We start from the raw sequence: 20362 nt of genomic DNA on the forward strand, positions 1-20362 counted from the left end.
GGGTGGGTGGGTGGGTGGATGCATGGATAGATGTATAGATGGATGGATGGATGGATGGATGTGTGGGTGGGTAGATGGATGACCACAGACAGGTGGTTGGATAGATGGGTGCCAGTGTTCCTGAAGGGAAATAGGGAGTGGTAAAGGCAGAAGCAGATACCCTGGCCTTGCAGGCACAGAGACAGGTTTTATTCTCAGAGCTGTGATGAGGGTGGTGCGCAGAACTGCACCCCCACAGCTCATAGTCCCGGCTGGAGTCCTACAGGTAGGGCCTCATAGGGTTTGCCTCTCCTTCTACCCCAAGCATTAGCAACCAGCAAGGTCCCTAAAACAACCATCTGCCCGAGTCCTTGAAGCCCCTTGACTTAAGTTTGGCCCCTTCAGGAAGCCCTGGACACTGGCTGGGTGGGACCCCAGGCAGGGGCCCCGGGGTGTGATCGCCATGGTCAGTGTGTGAGCAGAGAGAGAAGGCTGCCCTCTTCTTGGGGACCAGGGCTGGGAGTTCCAATGTCTTCTGTGAGAGGTGGGGTAGAGGCCCAGCGGCCCAGCTTTGGGCATGGGGAGAGTGGATGGATTTGGGAGTCATCAGTGCAGCTCAGCCATGTACATGGAGGCCCAAGCAGGCAGCGGGATGCCAACGCTGATTGGTGTGTGAGGTCAGGGGACAGGATTGCCTTGTCTGTAGAGAGCAAGTTTGTGGGCCTGAAGTCTAAGCGGCTTCAGTGGAAAATGACAGAATAAGAGGTTTCAGAGGCCAGGTGGAAACAAGATACATCCCCAAAAACTAAGTAGCTTCTCTTTGTATTGGTGATTACTGGTTAGAGATGAAATGGAAAATGTTTCATTTATAACAGCAACAACAACTACAGAAAGTCCGGAGTAAATATAGCAGGAAGGATAGAAATGTAAAGTGAACCGCTTTTCCAAAGGTAAGAAAATAGGATGCGAGAAAGGAGGAGACAGACCCTATCCCTGCATCTAAGTTTGCCCCAGCTTTTGGGAGGCGTAACTGACGTATGACGTTGCGCAAGTTTGCGTACAAACTAATGACTTAATACATTTGTATTTTGCAAAATGATCCACGCTACTAATAGGGTTAGCTAACACCTCCATCACGTCATTACCATTTTTTTGGTTGTGAGAACACTTAGCATCTACTCTCTTAACAACCTTCAAGTGTATAATACAATGTTGTTCACTGTAGTCACCAAGCTGCACATTAGATGCCAGGAACCTGCACATCTTATAAGCGTGAGTTTCGGTCCTGTCTCCAACATCTCCCTGTTTCCCCTACCCCCAGCCCTTGGCAACCTCTACTCCACTCTCTGTTTCTGTGAGTCTGGCTTTTTTAGATTCCACATAGAAGTAAGAGCACCCGGCATTTGTCCTCCTCTGTCAGACTTATCTCACACAGACTAATGCCTTCACGGGCCATCCTTTCCTGTGGCTGAATGATGCTCCTTTCTTTGCTGATTCTTCCAAACACAGACAGGCTGCTTCCACTTCTTGGCTTTTGTAAGCAAAGCTGCGTGAGCATGGGGTGCACACAGCTCTTCGATTGCCTGATTTCACGTCCTTTGGACATGTACCCAGAAGTGGGATGGCTGGATGATAGGGTTATCCGGTGTTTAATTTTTGAGGAACCGCCGTGCTGTTTTCCACATTGGCTGCACCAGTTTGCATTCCCACCAGCACCACATCCACACCAACACATATCACCCCTTGTCTTCTCAGTAGCCATCCTAACAGGTGTGGTTTTGATTTGCATTTCCCTGATGGTGAGTGATGGCGAGCATCTTCTCAGGCACCTGTCGGCCATCCGGGTGTCTTCTTTGGGAAAACCTCCATTCAGTCCCTCTGCCCGTTTTTTTAATCAGATTGTTTCCTTGCTGTTGACTCGTCTGAGCTCCTCATATATTTTGGATATGAACTGCCTATGAGGCAGGTGGCTTACAAATATTTTCTCCCTTTCTGTAGGTTGTCTTTTCATTATGTTGACTGTTCCCTTCACTCTTCAGAAGCTTGTTATTTGCTGTCATCCCACTTATTTGTTTTTTCTTTTGTTGCTTGTGCTTTGGTGTCGCATCCAAAAACTCATTGCCAAGACCAATGTCTCAGAGCTTCTTCCCTGTGTTTTCTTCTAGGAATGTTATGGCTTGGGGTCTTATGTTAAGTCTTTAATCCATTTTTTGTATACACATACATACATAGGATTATATAAATAGATGAATCATTGATGAATAGATAGGAGATGATGATGATAGATAGATTAGATAGATAGATAGATAGATAGATAGGAAGGGAAGGGAAGAAAGAAGGGTTATTTCCTCAAATTCTCCCATGGAGTAGACAGGTACATTTTGTAGCTTTCATGGTATTTGTGATCTCACAATTTGGATAGCACATTGTAAGTCAAAAGCCCCAAAGAGATAACTTGGGCATCGTGGGATCATGCTCCATGGGATTCATACTGAAATGTATCTCTGCATGAGAAATTAGTTTTCCTTCCAGCACCTCCCTAGGCAAAGGCACTAGGCAGAGGTCGCTGCATGTTCCTCTCCAGGCCCATCTTGTCCAAAAATACACCTGAACCAGACCCTCCTCCCACACCACTCTGCACACACCGCTATTAAGTCCTTGGTTCATTCTGCTGATTGTTTAATTGTTCATCCGCCCCTTGGTCCATGACTTCTCTTCCTGTGCTCTGACAGTCAGGATCATGTGTCTTCTCTTCTTGAATTTGGAATTTTTGCACAATATAACCATGCCCGCAAAAACATCATATTAAATACACTTTGGTGGTAAGAGCTGTCGTAAGCATACATGACAGTCACTGATTGCCATGTCACCATATGCCTCCTTCTGTGAAGCTTGGTTAAGAAACTCAAAATTGAGAAATCCAAATGTATAGCATCTAGGATTCTGCTCAGGGCGAATTGTCTAGAACTAAATCCTCAAGGTCTGCTTCTCTTGGTGCCCTTTTGTGACCTCTGCCTGACTCTAGCCCCAAGCCTTCAGTCTAGATCTTTCTATATTAAGATTCAATCCAAAGAAGATAATTCTGGGGGCACCTAGGTGATTCAGTTCATTAAGCGTCCGACTTCAGCTCAGGTCATGATCTCACAGATTGTTGGTTGGAGCCCTGTGTCGGGCTCTGTGCTGACAGCTCAGAGCCTAGAGCTGCTTTGGATTCTGTGTCTCCCTCTCTCTCTGCCCCTCTCCTGCTCACACTCTGTCTCTCTGTCTCTCAAAAATGAATAAATGTTTGAAAAAATTTAAAAACAAAGAAGGTAATTCTGGTCGGCTTTGATCTTGCTGAAAAGTCTCAAGCACTTTGGGATTCTCTGGTTTTGCCTGAGATTCTGCCTATTTTAATTTTTTTTCTCATATGTGTGAACAAGGATGCATATCACACTGTTATCACTGAAATAGCATTGGAGGAAAGGTGATCAATTATCTTTGCTTTTATACATCTTTGTGCAATAATGTTCCAATCGTTCCAGTGAGATTGCATTGCTATTTTAATTTCAAAAGCTCAAATAAAAAAAAAAACTTTAAAATTTTTTAAAATATTTAATCCATTTTGACTTCATTTTTGTCCATTTTTGTAAGTGGTGCAAGATAGTCCAGCTTCTTTGTTCTGCAGGTGATTATCCAGTTGCCCAACATTTATTGAAGAGATTGTCCTTTCCGCATTGAGTATTACTGGCTCCCTTGTCAAATATTGGTTGACTGTGTAGACTTGAGTTTATTTCTGGACTCTCAATTCGGTTCCATTGGTCTGTGTGTCTGTTTTTATTCCAGTACCATGCTGTTTGGGCTGCCATAGCTTTGAAATCAGGACATGTGATGCCTCCGGCTTTATTCTTCTTTCTCAGGATTGCTTTGGCTATTTAGGGGTCTATTTCTTTCTATTTCTGTGAAAAGTGCCATCAGAATTTTGATAGGGATTGCATTCAATCTATAGATGACTTTGGGTAGTATGGACAAATATTTAACAATACTAATTCTAAAAATACTAACAATACCAATACAAACATTTAACAATACTAATTCTTCCAGCCCGTGAATATGGCGTCTCTTCCCATTTATTTGTGTCTTCTTTAATTTCTTTCACCAAACTTTTTTTTTCTTAAACTTTTTTTAAATTTTTTTAATGTTTATTTATTTTTGAGAGAGAGGGAGAGAGAGGGAAAGAGCGTGAGTGGAGGAGGGGTGGAGAGAGACACAGAATCCAAAGCAGGCCCCAGGCTCCGAGCTGTCAGCACAGAGCCTGATGCGGAGCTTGAACTCACAAACTGTGAAATCATGACCTGAGCCAAAGTCGGACGCTCAACCGACTGAGCCACCCAGGTGCCCCAAAGTCTTAAACTTTTAAATGTACAAAGTTTTCACTTCTTTGGTTAGATTTATTCTTTTTTTTTTTTAACCTTTATTTTTGAGACAGAGAGAGACAGAGCATGAACAGGGGAGGGTCAGAGAGAGGGAGACACAGAATCCGAAGCAGGCTCCAGGCTCCGAGCTGTCAGCACAGAGCCCGATGCGGAGCTCGAACCCACGGACCGCGAGATCATGACCGGAGCCAAAGTCGGACGCTTAACCGACTGAGCCACCCAGGCACCCCTGGTTAGATTTATTCTTAATTATGTTTTTGATGCTATTGTGAATGGGATTGTTTTCTGTATTTATTTTCCTATATTTCGTTGTTAGTGGACAAAATATAACTGGCTTCTGCATATGGATTTTGTGTCCTGCAGCTTTACGGAATTGTTGATCCTTCTAACAGGGTTCTGGTGGACTCGGTAGGCTCTTCTGTATGTAGGATTATATTGTGTGCAAACAGAGACAGTTTTGCCTCTTCTCTTCTGATCTGGATGTATTTTATTTCTTTTTCTTGCCTGATTGCTCTGTCTGGGACTTCCAGGGCTGTGTTGCCTAGGAGAGGGGACAGTGGGCACCCTTGTCTTGCTCTGATCTTAGAGGATCAGAGGTTGAGTGAACCTGTCACCGTTCACTCAACCTGTCACCGTTGAGTGTGATGCTAGCTGGAGGCTTGTCACATGCGGCCTTTGTTATGTTGAGATATGTTTCTTCCCCACTCAGTCTCTTGAGAGTTTTCATCATGAAAGATGATGAATTTTGTCAAATGCTTTTGCTGCACCTACTGAGGTGGTCGTACAATTGTCATCCTTCATTCTACTAATGTCGTCATCAAGTTGGCTGATGTGCAGGTGTTGAACCACCCTTGCAACCCTGGGACAAATCCCACTTGACCATGGTGCGTGATCCTTATGATTGTTGTTGAATTCAGTTTGCTGACATTTTGCTGAGAATTTATACATCTATGTTCATCAGGGATATTGGCCTATAGTTTTCTTTTGGTTCCTTATCTGGCATTGGCATCAGAGTAGTGTTGGCCTCACAAAATGAGTTTGCAAGTGTTCCCTTGTCTTTAATTTTCTGGAAGAATTTAAGAAGGATTGGTATTAATTCTTCTTTAAATATTTGGTAGCGTTCATTAGGGAAACCATCTGGTCCTGGGCTTTTCTTTGTTGAGAGGTCTTTGATTACAGATTCAATCTCTTTTCTAGTAACGGTCTGTCCAGATTTTCGATTTCTTCATGGTTCTGTCTTGGTGTGTTTTATGTTTCTAGGAATTTATCCACTTTTTTCTAGGTCATCCGATTTGTTGCCATGCAGTTGTTCGTACTAGTCTCTTAGGATCCTGTGGATTTCTGTGGTGTTACTTGTAATGTCTCCTCTTTCCCTTCCGATTCTGTTAATTCGAGTCTTGTCTTTTTTTCCCGGTTAGTCCAGCACTAGGGTCCACAGCCAGGACCGAGGTCTGTCTTGCCTATTACCTGACACACAGGTGGGCGACACTCCCTCCAGGTTCCCTTGGTGCGAGACGCTGGCTCCCACAGCCCCCACAGAGAGGCTCTTGGCCATGGACGGAGGTTGAATTGCTGTTGAGGAACAGGCCCTGGGGACATGTTGGTGGCCATCTTGGTGACATCCTAAGCATTTTATCTTATAAGAATTCTGCGATGTCAGTGCAATTACAATAAAATCCCAACTGTTTTTAGTTTGTTTTCTCAATGGGAATAGGGGAACTTATATTTGTTTTCTAAAACCTGACAAGTGTGAAAATAATCAAACTTTTTAAGAAAAAAAAAGAATGACGACTTGTCCTCAGGACGTGAAAATACACTCTGAAGCTACTACAATTTAAATAGCACCATCTGGACAGGAGGACAGGAGGAGAGGCCAGCTGGTTCTCAGGGTCCCAGGGGAGCCAGCGGGACGGGCAGTGGCTCAGCAGCAGAGGGTGGGATCTTCTTTAAATGGTGCCAGGGGGTGCTCTCTACCAGGAGGGAAAGAAGCCCAGACCCTGCAGCACGCCAGCACACTTCAAATGGATCAGAGCTGGGTGTGTAAAAATTATAAAAGTATTGGAGGAAACAAAAGCAAGCTGTCTTTATCATCTCGGGTTAGGGAGCTTCCTCCTAAGAAGCAGCTGAAGAAAAAGTGTCTGATTTCACAAATTAAACCTTAGACATTATGAATGTCAAGGGGCGCGTGGCTGGCTCAGTTGGAGGACCGTGCGACTCTCGGTCTCGGGGTCGTGAGTTCGAGCCCCACCTTAGGTATGGAGACTACTTAAATAAAAGTAAAAACTTAAAACAAAAGGAAGTTTTGAATGTCAAAAACTGCACGAACCGCGTCAAAAGCTAAGTGACAAGTGGAGAGAACATATGTGTGGCACACAGACCAGGAGTCCGATCCCCAGTGCGCCAAGGGTGCACCCCAAACAGGCCACGACGCGGTGGAGGTAGGGAGTCCACGAGTGGGCAGAAAGAGGAAAAGTTAAAACCGTGCCCAGCGATGCTCAGTCTCATTCACAATTAGAGAAACGCAGGTTTAAAAATAGAAGACTCCGCCCTTCAGAGACACGGCAGCCTTCACAGGTGGGACCCTAGCATCTGTGCACCCTGGGTGGCGCTGGGGTGGGCCGGGAGCCCGGGAGAGGCACCGGTGGGCGCAACCAGGCCAGCACAGACCCCACACCCACCCGCCTGGGGCCCCGTGGTGGGGGGAGGCGCTGCCTTGGCCGTGCTTGTGCCGGCCCTACAGAGCAGGCGTGGTCCCCGAAAACACCCGTTCCTGGCCAGAAGAGCAGAGGCCGTGTGGGGACAAGCCACGCTCCACGGCACCGACAGGCTCTTTGGTGCCGCAGGCTCACATCTACTCTCTGGGGGCCACGCTGAAGGCGGCCCTCGAGTATGTGGCCGAGCCCGAGCCTGAGCCCGAGCCCAGGCTGAGCCAGGACCTGGAGGCCTTACTGAGCCAGATGCAGGCAGAGAACCCCAGGGACCGGCCAGACCTCCAGGTAAAGACTCGTCGGCCATCCCCGCGCTCCAGGCCGAGACCTGAGACCCTCCCCACGGCCCCGATGCCCCAGCACACACCCACAGGACCCTCCTGTCCCCATACCTCGCCCCTCTGTCATACGGGCTCTCCCCCTGGGGTTCGGTGGCATTGCATTTTGCTTAAACAAGAACTTGATTTCTTATTATGCATTGTTATTATGAAGAGGCGTGGCTTATAATTCTGTGGGCTAAACAGAATCTCCTGGTTTCCCGTAATCCCGGGACACAGGGTGTTTTTATGCCAGAAAGTAGACGTGGCGGGCGGGCGGGCGGGCGGGCTGTCGGCCACAGGGCTTCCTCGTGGTGAGCGGTCCCGGCTGAGGCGCTCACACGCGTGTCTGCAGAGCATCATAGCGCTGTGTGAAAAGAAGATGCTTTTCACGTCCTCCTGCCGCCTGTGCCGGAGCCTCTCGGCCGTCGGGAGGAGGGTGCTCTCCATTGAGTCTTTCGGAGCATTTCAAGGTAAGCACACGCACACACGTACGCGCACATGCGCACAGATGGTCACGCACACGGGCGCACGCCTGCACGTACCCACTCACATACGTGCCTGTGAACGTGCACAGGTCTCAGCACAGACCACACACGTGTTCACACCTCTGTACTCTCATACCATGAAACACCCACGTGTACACATGCAAACAGACCACGTGTGCCCCACAAGCACACGTGTTCACACTCACATTAACACGCATGAAAGTGCAAAGTCATACACCCCTTCATCCTCGTACACAAGCATGCACACTTGTGCACAAAGACAGCACTCTCCCACACATACAAACCCGTTGTGCAAACGTGCACGCAGATCGACACGTACACACTCACCCTCTCAGTCACTTTGTGCACGCTTTGCAGACCCCCGTGCGGCTGGGGGTGAAAACCCAGGTCCTGGTGAGAAGTGACCGGTATTAGGCCTCTTGTCTCTGTCCTAGTCTGTGGGCAGGTCAGTCCCTGGACACGGGGACATTTCACTCTTCGTTTCCGTTTGCCAACACCACGCAGTGTCTCTGAGGCCCGTTGCTTCTCTGCTATGGAAGCTGTTGCTGAAGCACCTGGGACTTTCTCGGCTCACGTGAGACTCTGGCACGGTCTCAGGTGGCCTTCCGAACAAATGCCCGCATCGCTCTGCCCTGTGCCTGCAGCGAGGAGCCTGGAGGGCCCTCGGGGGAGGCACGTGTGGCCGGAGGGACCCGCCGCACCGGGGACCACGGGCCTGAGGCGTGGCTCCAACAGCAAAGCAGAGAGTGGTCACCACCACGCGGGCTGCAGGCCACAAAAGGGGCCGTGTGTCTCTAGTGTGGTTCACATAGACACAGACACGTGTGGGGGACATTGTGCACCAGGACAGGGCAGGGTTGCAGCCAGATTCAGTGTCTTCCTTCGGGGAACATCCCTGTGTAATTGTGCCAGAAAGCCAAGGCTCTTTGGACAAGATGCTTGGATGACCTTGGGAAAACCCTGAGGGGGCTCAAGGAGGCTGGGGACGTGGCCCGGACCCTCTGGAGCCTCGGTATTTAGAATCAGCTGGGTTTTGTGATCAAGGAGGTGGATGAAGACGGGGAGGCGTATACACACGCACACACAGATGGTGACACGTGTGGGGGGGGAGCAGTGGGGGACCCAGGAGTGCAGGAGAGGAATCCCCATCCCCTCTGGTGACCCGCAGGGTCACTGGCCGCGTCCCCCACAGCAATCTCCTTGCTTTTGCCCAGATGTCAGCGAGAGCTCCTGCAGCGGGAGGCCGGCGACAGGAAGCACAGGGCCCAGAAAGCAGCCCGGGGGCCGCACCGCGGACCCAGAGGGCCCGGCCCAGCGCCCCGCCCACGAAGCCCACGGCGCCCCGGAGCAGCCCGCGGCCCTGCCTTCCAAGCCCCTACTGTCGGCCCCCGTGAGAAACGGAGAGCGGCTGGCCAGCCTCGTCTTGGACGCCCAGCGCCCCCTGGGTGACCCGGAGAGGAGCTGCCTGAGGAAAGTGCAGACGTTCCCCAGGCTCCTGCCCGACGGCCCGGAGGCCAGCGCCCTCTGCCTGACGCTGGGCCCCCAGCTGCCCCCATCGGAGCTCTTCCCTCCAGACCCCAGGAAGGCCTTTCTGGAGGGGATGAATGGCCTTTCCAGCTACAAGACACAGCCCTCGGCCAGACTGCGGCCAGAGCAGGATCCCGAGATCCGGCAGGGAGGACCCGGAGGCGCCGGCAGAGGTGGGGACGGGGCGTCTGGGGCGCCGGGCTGGGGCCCCACGGAGGAAAGCCCCGCGCCCCCACCCAAGGCCCCTGGAGATGCAGGCCGAGAACCCGGGACTTGCAGGGCTGAGGAGGGGATTCTGGACGGAGCTGGGGAGCCGGCTAGCACAGCCACAGAGCAGGTGGGTGACACGGTTCCCGTCCCGCGGAGCCCTGCGGGGTGGGGGGGCAGCACACGGCACACACACCCACTGCTGGTCCTTTACCACAAGGAAGGGAGTGAGCCTTCACCCCTGCTCAGGAATGTGCAAGCTGTATGCAAGCTACCTGGGTTCTGACGGAAGCTGTGACTACGGCCTCCCCCTGCCCCAAGTGTGGCCCCAGGTGTGACGCCAGGTCAGAGCCTCCCCTGTGGCCCCCCTGGGGGTGCGGGGGGGCGTCCCACAGAGCACCCCACACGCCCAGGCCTCACCTGGCTTCACCCAGCACGCAGCACCCGGCCCATTCACCAAAGAGGCACACCCCTGCCTGGGGGGTAATGCTCTTTAATCTTCTTTAATTTAAATTTTAGTTGGTTAGCATGCAGTGCAACGTGGGTTTCAGGAGTAGAACCCAGTGATTCACCCAGTGCTCACTCCAGACAGCGCCCTCCTTAATGCCCGTCACCATCCAGCCCATCCCCCACCCACCTCCCTCCATCAACCTTCGGTTTGTTCTCCGTATTTAAGTCTCTTGTGATTTGTTTCATTCTCTTGTCTTCTCGCCCCACTGCCCCTCTGTTCATCTGTTTGTTTCCCAAGTTTCACACGCGTGAAACCATAGGGTATCTGTCTTTGACCGACTTCTCTCGCTTGGTGTCATACCCTCTAACTAAACCATCATTGCAAACGGCAAGATTTCATTCTTGTTGGTGGCCGAGGAGTATTCCATCGTGCCTATCAGACCACATCTTCTTACGCAAACAATGCGCAGGGAGCTGCCTCCGCAGGGGGAGGCGGGGCAGCATCAGGCCCAGAAGGGGCATCCACCTCTGGGACCCCGCCCCCAGCCCTGGCGCTCCACCCCCCCAGCCCTGGGGCCCCGCCCCCAAACCCTGGCACTCCCTCTGAGGCTTGTTTTCTTTTTTTTTTTTTTTTAACGTTTATTTATTTTTGAGACAGAGAGAGACAGAGCATGAACAGGGGAGGGGCAGAGAGAGAGGGAGACACAGAATCTGAAACAGGTTCCAGGCTCTGAGCTGTCAGCACAGAGCCCGACGCAGGGCTCGAACTCACGGACCGTGAGATCATGACCTGAGCCGAAGTCGGACGCTTAACCGACCAGGCCACCCAGGCGCCCCTATGAGGCTTGTTTTCAACGTCAGGCACTAACACCACGAGTTGGGGTTGCTCACGGGTCAAGCGTGGCGCCCTGCGCCCTCAGATCTTCATCGATGCTGGGGTTCTGTGCAGCTGTCAGGACGGGATCTCCCAGGGCAGCTGGGGTCTCCCAGGCCTGGTGGCTGCACCCCATCTGCTGAGACGGACAGGCATCTCCGTTCTGGGAGTTTGCACTGTGTTTAGTTGAACCACAGGTGCTCCGAGGGGCCTGCGGCCCTAAGCCCTTCTGTGTGGTGACACCTGGGCTCAGCAGGTCCCTCCCCAACACTCTGTCCCCATGAGGTCCTCAGGCAAAGCCACCTGGGGGGCCAGTGTGCTGCAGGGCAGCGCTGGGCCCTCACCAGGGCACCAAAGGCCATGTTTCCCACCACGCTCTGTTGACCCAAAGGACAAAAGGTCAACAGTCTGTGATTTATATTTGTATTCATATCCTGGTAAGGACCTGAGGGTAATTTACATAAAAAACATAGTTACCATAAGGCAAATGTCTGTCCTGACGACCCCAGTGCACTGACACGTGCTTAACGTGCACATGCATGTGTCTCCACTCAGCTCACACGGCCTCCACTGGCCTCCTGCGTCCACCCGACCTCCACACCAGCTTGTGCAGAGAGAACTCCCAGTCACACACCTTAGCCCTGGACTTGGCTCACCTTCCCATGCCCAACAGCCTCACAACGGCCCGCCTTCCAGATGGGTAAACTGAGGCACAGAGTGGCCATGCGCCCTCTTGGAGGGCGGGCAGCCACTGAGGGGCAGGGCTGACTGGGAGCCCAGCTACTGTCTTGACCACTAGGCTTCCCTGCCCCAGAGGCCCCGTGGGACCAGGGCCACGCAGACCTCCCCCCGCCCCAGGCATCAGGGCACCCAGATCTCCACTGCGGAGCGTGGACAGGGTTCAGAGCTGGCTGCTTCAATCCCCACATGTAGCAGGAGGCTTGGGGTGCACCGCTCCCGGAACATGGGCCGCCAGCCAGGCACTGCAGAAACGGGGCTAGAAGGAGCAAGGCGGCTGCACCCCGCGTGGAGCGGGGTCAAGGGTGGAGACACTGCCTCTGGAACCTTCCCTAGAGCGTGCACTTCTGTGCCCCAAGTGTGGAGGCTGTGGTCCTAGCTCTTCCCGTGGCCTCGAAGTGGCGAACTACCTTCCAGCGGAGTGCGTTCTGACTCCAGGACTTTTCCGTGTGTAGCAGGGACGGGGGTGAAGCAAAGCTCGTGTCACATAAACTTTGCCCTCTCGCCCGTTGAGCATGCGGTCTGGAGCACCCAGCACGGTCATCCCGCAGGCGGCCACTCCCACCCTCCATCCCCAGGACTCTCCCATTCCCCCAAACCGAAGGTCTGTCCCCGATCAGGTCCCCATCCCCTCCCCGCCCCTGGCGCCCACCATCCGCCCTCTGTGTCTGTGAACGTGATGGCTCTGGGGACCTCGCGAGGGTGCAGTCACACTGGGCCTGTCTTTTTGTGTCCAGCTTCTGTCACTGGGCATCGCGCCCTCAGGGCTCATCTGCCCCATGGCAGGTGTCTCCCTCCCACGAGGCCAGGGGACGTCGTGCCGTGTGGACGGACCGCTGCGTTTACCCGCTCGTCCACGGTGGACACTCGGGTCCCTTCCACCTGTGGGCTCCTGTGAATCTGCTGCCGTGGACACGGGGGTGTCTGTCTGAGGCCCCGCTTTCAGTTCGGCGGGGGGGGGGGCGCCCGGAAGTGGGATCGCCCGATCATGTGGTGATTCTGTGTTTAATCTTGAGGACCCGCCACACCGTTGTCCACACGGCTGCACTGTCTGACATCGCCACCAGGGGCACGGGGTTCTGATCCTTCACGCCCTCCCCCCTTGTGTCCATGCAGGGACTTGGCCCACTTGGTCAGGAGTGCACTGTGTGGGAGGCACATCCCACCCTGATTCGAGGTGGTTCCCGCCCAGTTCCCTCCCCCAGCGGTGGGCCGAGCTGACCCCACGTATCCACTCTCACTGAGATGTGACTTCTCCCCACCAGGGCATCTCCCTGCAGGACCTCCTGTGCCAGCTGGGCCGGCCCTTCAAGGAGTATGAGCTCTGGGCTCTGTCCCACGCGTGTCTCAGTGCTCTGCGTGCACACAGCGAGCACCCAGGTGAAGTTCTGCCCCGCGGTTCCGTGTTCAGCCCGCCCCCCGATGTGTTCCAGGGCCAAGACCAAGAGGAGCACGTGGGCCATGGGGCCGGCCTGGGGCCAGGCGGCTGTGTCCCCACTGTGAGCCAGCGGTGCCCTGGACATGTCTGCTCTGGTCTCAGAACCGGAGGGGCCTAGGGCAGAGTGTGAGCTGTGTGGATGGCCCACATCCCCTCAATGGGGCGACACTGTCCCCAAGGAAGCAACGTTGGCCAGGGAGAGGGGGGGATTTCAGACACTACCCCGATCCGCAGCCCCCTGAAGCACAGCCCTCCCGGACAGCGTGGTGGCCGACAGCCCTTGAGATTACCAGGTCCTGGGGAGGGCGATGAGGAGAAAGTCTGCTGTCCGGTCCTGTGACCCCCAGGCCTTGGGGGTGCAGCCTCGACGGGGGCCCCTCAGGGGGACAGCGCTGGGTGCTGGGACATGTCCCGCCCCCCGTGTCCCTCCTCTTCCTTGAGCTGCTTGCAGTTCCCAGCTTGATGTGCCCGGGGCAGCCTCGAAGAGCCCTCCCCGGGCCCTGTCCAGCCCCTGGCCCCTGTGCTGTGCTCCCTGGAGACTGGGGGCAGGGGCGGGGTGCTGCGGGCTGGGGGGGAGCTGCCCCACCCTGAGCACACCACTGCGGGTTTTCCGGGAGAGCCGGGTCCCCACGGTGAGTCTGGCCACCCTGACCCCACCTTCTCTTGCAGCATACCTGTGCCTGGACTCCGTGCTGGTGGCCGAGGACGGGGCCGTTCTCTTCGGCCCACCCCCTGCCAATGGTGCGTACGCGGGGACACCCTCAGGAGCTGTGCTCCACCACAGACCCCCAAGGCTGAAAGGGAAACTAAGAGCTTGGGCCTTTCTCTCTCAGGCACTTACGACACGTTTTTTCTGGCTCCTGAAGTTGCAGACCAAGAGCTGGTGACGGAGAAGGTAACTGGGGCCTTCCCGTCCCTTCCCAGGGCCTCCTGCCCCACACCCTCAGTGGCGCCCCCTTCTGCCCAGAGAGCTGGGGTTGGGGGTGAGGCATGGGCCCCTCACCGGGACTCAGGGGGAGTCAGGGAGCCCTCCCCCAGTGCAGGAGTCGCCTCCCCAGCCCTGGCTCTCCTGGCCTGGGCAGCGTCCACCCAGCAGGTGCCTCCCCAGGGTGGCAGGGGCGGGGCTTCTGCATGGACAGCTCTGGGCGGTATGTGTTGGCTCAAGAGAGCCCAGGGCTGAACTTTCAGGAATATTTACAAGGCACTTGTTAAACAGAGTGTTATTAAAAATTAAATTGTACACACTTACGGGGCGCCCGGCTGGCTCAGTCGGTGGAGCATGTGACTCTTGATCTTGGGGTGGTGCGTTCAAGCCCCACGTTGGGCATGGAGCCCACTTTAAAAAATAATAACAAAATGAAATAAAAATTAAATTATACAAACTTTAAATTAAGTAAATTATATTCAAAACCAAGGTAGAACTCCACTCCCTACTCCCCGACTAAGTACAGCTAGAAACCCCGCATCCCTAAAACAAACGTGAGAAGTGTGCAAGGCAGAGAGCAGAAGGCAGCCTGGCCGGGGCCTCGGGGTGAGGAGGGCACAGCGGTAAGGGACCTGCTCCTTCTCTCTGCCTCATGCGTGGAGGCAAAGGCACCGCACTCGAGCCAGAGGAAGGGGTGAGGAGAGGGGCGGGCCAACCCAGGCGGGCCTACCCAGGCTGAGCACCCCCACCAGTCTATTCCAGGGACCCCTGCCCATTAAGCTGGTGAAGAGCATGTATGTGGGGAGCCTGGACCCCCACGACTGCACCCAACCCCCCGCAGTAGCAAATGCCCCTCGAGGCCGAGTGTTGCCAAAGGAGGCCTCACGGAGAGCTGGAACTCCCACCGTCACCCAGCGGCAACAAGGCCACCCCTACCTCGTGCTGGGAGTGGAGGCAGGTGAGGAGCAGAAAGGATGCCCTCCCACCCCTCCCGGCCAGAGGTGTGACACCGGAGGCCCAACGGGGAGCCAGGATTCCCACCCCTTCCAGCAGCAAAGAGGAGCCCCCTCCTCAGGTGTCAGTTGAGGCCAAATACAGAACATGGACTGTGCCCCCACTTGGCAATAACAAGATGGTGTCTCCTTTTCCGGACAGTGCTGTCAGAGAAAGTCAGGCAAAACAAGTTAAATAAGATCTAGAGGCTTACAACATGAAAATGTCCAGGTTTCAACCAAAAGTCACTTGCCACACCAAGAACCAGGGAGATTCAAACCTAATGAAAAAAGACAATCAACAGATGCCAATGTTGACACTGTGGGACACAGCCAAAGCAGGGCTAAGAGGGAAATTCGTAGCACTAATTGCATATGTGAGAAAAGAGGTAAACGCTCAAGTCAGTAATCTAAGCTCCTCAAGAACCTAGAAGAAGAGCAACACAGACCCAGAGCAGAGGAAGGAAGTCATGAAGACGAGAGCAGAAATCAATGAAAATGGAATAACAATAGAGAAAACAGTGAAGTGAAGAGGTGGTTCTTGGTAAAGACCAACAAAATGTGAAGACTTGCAGCAAAACTGACAACAATAAAAAGAAGACACAAATTACTAATATCAGGAATGACACAGAGGATTCCCCGACAAGCCCTTCAGGCATCGAAAGAATAATGGAATACCACAGATAAGTCTACACACACAAATTCGACAACTTAGATGAAATGGGCCAGTTCTTCAGAAATCATACACTACCACAATGCATTCAATATGAAATAGATCTTTGAACAGCTCTTGACTATTGAGGAAATTGAATTTGTACTTTTAAAGTTCTCAGAAAATAAATCTTTGGGCCCAGCAGTTTCACGGGGGAGTTCTACTCAATGTTTAAAGAAAAATTACTACCATTTCTACGCAATATTTTCCAGAAAAGAAAAAAAGAGAAAACACTTCCCAATATATTTAATTAAGCTAATATATATACTGTCAATGTAGATAGATAGATGATAGATAGATAGATAGATAGAGGCATCTGTACACACACACACAGCAACATCTCTCATGAACATAAAGGCAAAAATCCTTAACAAAATATGCAGCTAGAATTCAGCAATATATAAAAACTATGCACCATGACAAAGTGGGGGGGGGTATTCTAGGGATAAAGGGCTGGTTTGGTATTTGAAAATCAATTAGTCCAACATATTAACCAGCTAAAAAAAGAAAAATCCCATAATCACATTAATTGATGCAGAAAAACCATTTGGCAAAATTCAACACCCATTCATAATAACAACAACAAAAACCTGAGAAAAATACACGTAGAAGAAACTTTCTCAGCTTAATAAAAAGCATCTACACACACATGCACGCACACACACACACACCCTATAGCTAACATCATACTCAATGGGGAAAGACTAAATGCTTTCCCCACGACTGGGAACAAAGCAAGGATTTCCACTCTCACTGCTCCTACTCAACATACTGCTGGAAGCGGTAGCCACTACAATAATAATAAAAAAAAAAAAAAGCATGTAGGAAGCATAAAGGCCAGGAAGAAGAAATAATACCATTCGCAGAAGACCTGTCTATGTGGAAAATTCCAAGGAAACTCACGGAATCTACCCAAGGACTCCTAGAATTAATAAGCGAGTTCTGATATAAGATAAACATTCAAAAATAAGTTGTATTGCTATATATTAGCAATGAACATGCAGACTCCAAAATTAAAAATACAGTGCGTGCTCTCAGCACTAGCACCATCTCAGAAACCTCCAGGCCATGAACCAAGTGGAGGAAGAAGTAAATGCACAGGCTGAAGCATAAAAGAAGAACAATGAGGCAGAAGTTCAAGTAAACCACTAACTTGTGCACCCATGGAAGCTACGGGAGGGGAAACAAGGAAAGCCAGAGGCCAGGGACCCTGGCACGATTACTGGGCTGAACACCTACTTTCTAGATCTTGTTTCAGAAACAAATGGATCTAGAAACACCCATCGTCTTCTGAGCGCAACAACCACCTTTGAGAGACCCACCTTGCTCATACAAAAACAGTCCCTTTTGGTCCTTTGCCCTGGACCTGTGATTTTCAGGACTAATCCTGTACTCAGAATGTAACATGTGTACAATAAATCATTTCTTCTATTGTCCTAGCTGAAATATACATATAAATATAAATTTAATTAAGATACAAACTTTATGTAAATGTACAATCACTCAAAAATTGAAATACTTACATGTAATCTAACCAAGTACACACAGGACTGAATGCTGAACACTACAAAATGCTGACAAAAGAAATCCAAGAAAACCTCTGGGATGGAGAGCCAGGCAGAGAGCTTTTATCCTTGACACCAGAAGCAGTATCCTTACATTTTTCACAAAAGGAAAAGTGGGCAAAATGAACTTCATCAAAATTAAAAACTGACCAAGTGGGATTTATTCCATGCCTGAAAGGCTGACTCAACAATGGAAAATCAGTTAATTTAACACATCACATCAATGGGCTAAAGAAGAAAATTTGTGTTTGTGTCAATAGACGCTAAGCTATTGATGAAATTCACTACACATTCAGGATGCAAGCTCTCAGCAACCTAGGAATGGAGGGAAACTTCCTCAACTTGATAAAAAACATCTACTAAAACCTACAGCTCACATAATTAATGGTGAGGAAACTAGATGCTTCCCCCCTAAGATTGGGGAAAACTCAAGAATGTCATTCTTACCACTCCTATTCAACATCATACTGGGATTCCTAGCTAATGGAGTAAGACAAGAAAAGAAAATGTGTACAGATTGAGAGGAAGAAATAAAACTGTCTTTGTTCACGAGTGACATGATTGCCTATTTAGAAAATCCCAAAGAATCAACAAAAATCTCCTGGAACTAATAAACAATTTTTTAAGTTTATTTATTTATTTATATTGACAGAGCGAGAGGCAGGGGAGAATCCTAAACAGGCTCTGCACTGACAGATGCAGGGCTTGAACCCACAAACCATGAGATCACGACCTGAGCCAAAACGGAGTGTTGGATGCTTAACTGACTAAGACCCCCAGGCACCCCTAATAAGCAACTATAGCAAGGTTTCAGGATAGCAGGTTAATATGCAAAAGTCGGTTGCTTTACTGTTTACCACCAGTGCACAACTGGATTTTGGAATTACAAGCACAATGCAATCTACATTCATACCAAAAAAAATTACTTATATATAAATCTAACAAAATATGTATAAGATCTATACGGAAAACTGCAAAACCCTAATGGAAGAAAAGCCTACATAGAGAGACATTCCATATTCATGGATAGGAATATTCAATACTGTTAAGATATCAGTTCTTCCAAATCTGATGTATAAATCAAATGCAATTTCAATCAAAATTCCAGCAAGTTACTCATGGATATCAACAATCTGATTTTAAAGTATGTATGGAGAGATAAAAGACCCAGAACAGCCAGCAAATATTGAGGGAGAAGAAGAAAGTCAGAAAACTGACAATACCCAATTTTAAAACTTACCGTAGAGCAATAATGGTCGAGCCAGGGTGGTGTTGGCAAAAGAACAGACAAATAAATGGAACAGAATAGAGGGCCCAGAAATAGACACACACAAATAGAGTCAACTGGTCTGTGACAAAGGAGCAAAGGCAATTCAGTGGAGGAAGGACAGTCTCTTTAACAAATGGCGCTGGGACAACTGGAAGTCCGCGTGCAAAAAAAAAAAAAAAAGAGAATCTAGACAGAGACCTTGCACCTTTCACAAACATTAACTCAAAATGGATCACAGACCTAAATGCAAAATGCAAAACCATAAAACTCCTAGAAAATAACGGAGAAATCTGGCAACAACTTCTGGGCGCAACACAAAATCATGATCCATGAAAGAGAAAATTGATGTTAGACTTCAGTAAAATTTCAAACTTCTGCTCCACAAAACATATTATTGAGAGTGAAAAGACAAGCCAGGGACCGGTAGAAAATATTTGCAAAGCACACACAAAGAGCTCTTAAAACTCAGCAGTAAAAAAGCAAACAACCCGCTTAAAAAGTGGGCCCAAGGTCTGTGCAGACCCTCACGGAAGAAGACAGCGTGTGGTTAAGGAGCATGTGGAAGGTGTTCGACCTCCTGTGGCACCTGGGATTGCAAACCAGGAAGCGGCCCCTGGGCCCCGGCTGGAATGGCGACAACCCAACACCAACCACACGCGTGACGGCCAGAATGTGGGGCCGCGCGCGGGGCTCTCGCTCATCGTGGTGGGCACAGCCCTTCGGGAGACAGCTCGGCAGATTCTTTGACCGCCCTGCAGCCCAGAAACTGCCTTCCCGGGTGCTTATCCTGGAGAAACGAAACGTCCGCACAGAATCACGCACACGAACGACCACGGCAGCTGTACTCAGAATAGCCCCAAACTGGAAACAACCCGGATGTCTGTCTGGGGCGAATGGTAAAACTGGCTGTGGTCCTCCACACCACGGATTGCTACCCAGCGGTCAGAGCAACGGGGTATTGATAAGGCAGCAACCTGGAAGGATCTCCACTTAATTAAAAGCCAATCCCGAAAGGTCACATATTGTGTAATTCCCTTTATGTGAAATGGCACAATTAAAGAAACAGAGAACAGATGAGTAGTTGCCAGGGATTAAGTACACGCGGCTGAGGGCTGTTGCCCTGCCTCATGCAGGAAGCGCTCTGTACCTTGATCATGTGGATGCCTCGTCCTGGCTGGGACGTTGTCCTGCAGCTTTGCAAGATGTGACTATCATGCAGAACTGGTCCGGGGTACACAGTCTCTCTGGACTGTTTCTTACAACTGTATGTGAATGCATAATTATCTCAAAATTAGAGGTTTAGCTTTTTAAAAACGTTCATAAGTATCTACAGCTGATAATTTCATTCGTGCGTGACTGTCGTGCACAGTGGCCTGTGCTCCTGGCGGCGGGAGCGCTCCTGGCGGGCACCGCTGGCACTGCCCCTGCCCCCGCGCACTGGCACCACTTGAGCAGCTTGAAGGTGGCCTCGTGGGAGCGTCCACACTGGGGAGATCGGCACATGCGGTCTGGTCAGCTGCATAGACTTAACGAGGGGATGGAGGAAACGTTAACGATGCAACTGAACGCAGAGGTGCTCCGCGCCTGCCGTGACCCTCCAGAACTGCTGGTGGCGGGACAGCGGCCGGCTTACAGCAGCGAAGCTCGCACCGGGCCTTCCTCGGGTCGCTCTCATCCCGCCCGTTGAGTTAAAAGAAAACGAAGCTGGCACGCCTGTCGGGCCACCTGTGTGACTT

General features: G+C 51.0%; 1 protein-coding gene across 1 annotated transcript in view; it reads left to right on the plus strand.

Moving 5' to 3' along the window:
• Positions 1-20362, plus strand: part of KNDC1 (kinase non-catalytic C-lobe domain containing 1) — a 65416-nt gene that overhangs the window by 13609 nt on the left and 31445 nt on the right. The window contains exons 4-9 of the mRNA XM_043597952.1: positions 7238-7390; positions 7775-7892; positions 9143-9792; positions 12990-13104; positions 13832-13903; positions 13996-14057. Coding sequence (XP_043453887.1) covers positions 7238-7390; positions 7775-7892; positions 9143-9792; positions 12990-13104; positions 13832-13903; positions 13996-14057 — 1170 coding nt within the window. The remainder of the gene's footprint in view (positions 1-7237; positions 7391-7774; positions 7893-9142; positions 9793-12989; positions 13105-13831; positions 13904-13995; positions 14058-20362) is intronic.

The sequence above is a fragment of the Prionailurus bengalensis genome, chromosome D2 (genome assembly GCF_016509475.1).
Source record: "Prionailurus bengalensis isolate Pbe53 chromosome D2, Fcat_Pben_1.1_paternal_pri, whole genome shotgun sequence".
Classification (NCBI taxonomy): Eukaryota; Metazoa; Chordata; class Mammalia; order Carnivora; family Felidae; genus Prionailurus; species Prionailurus bengalensis.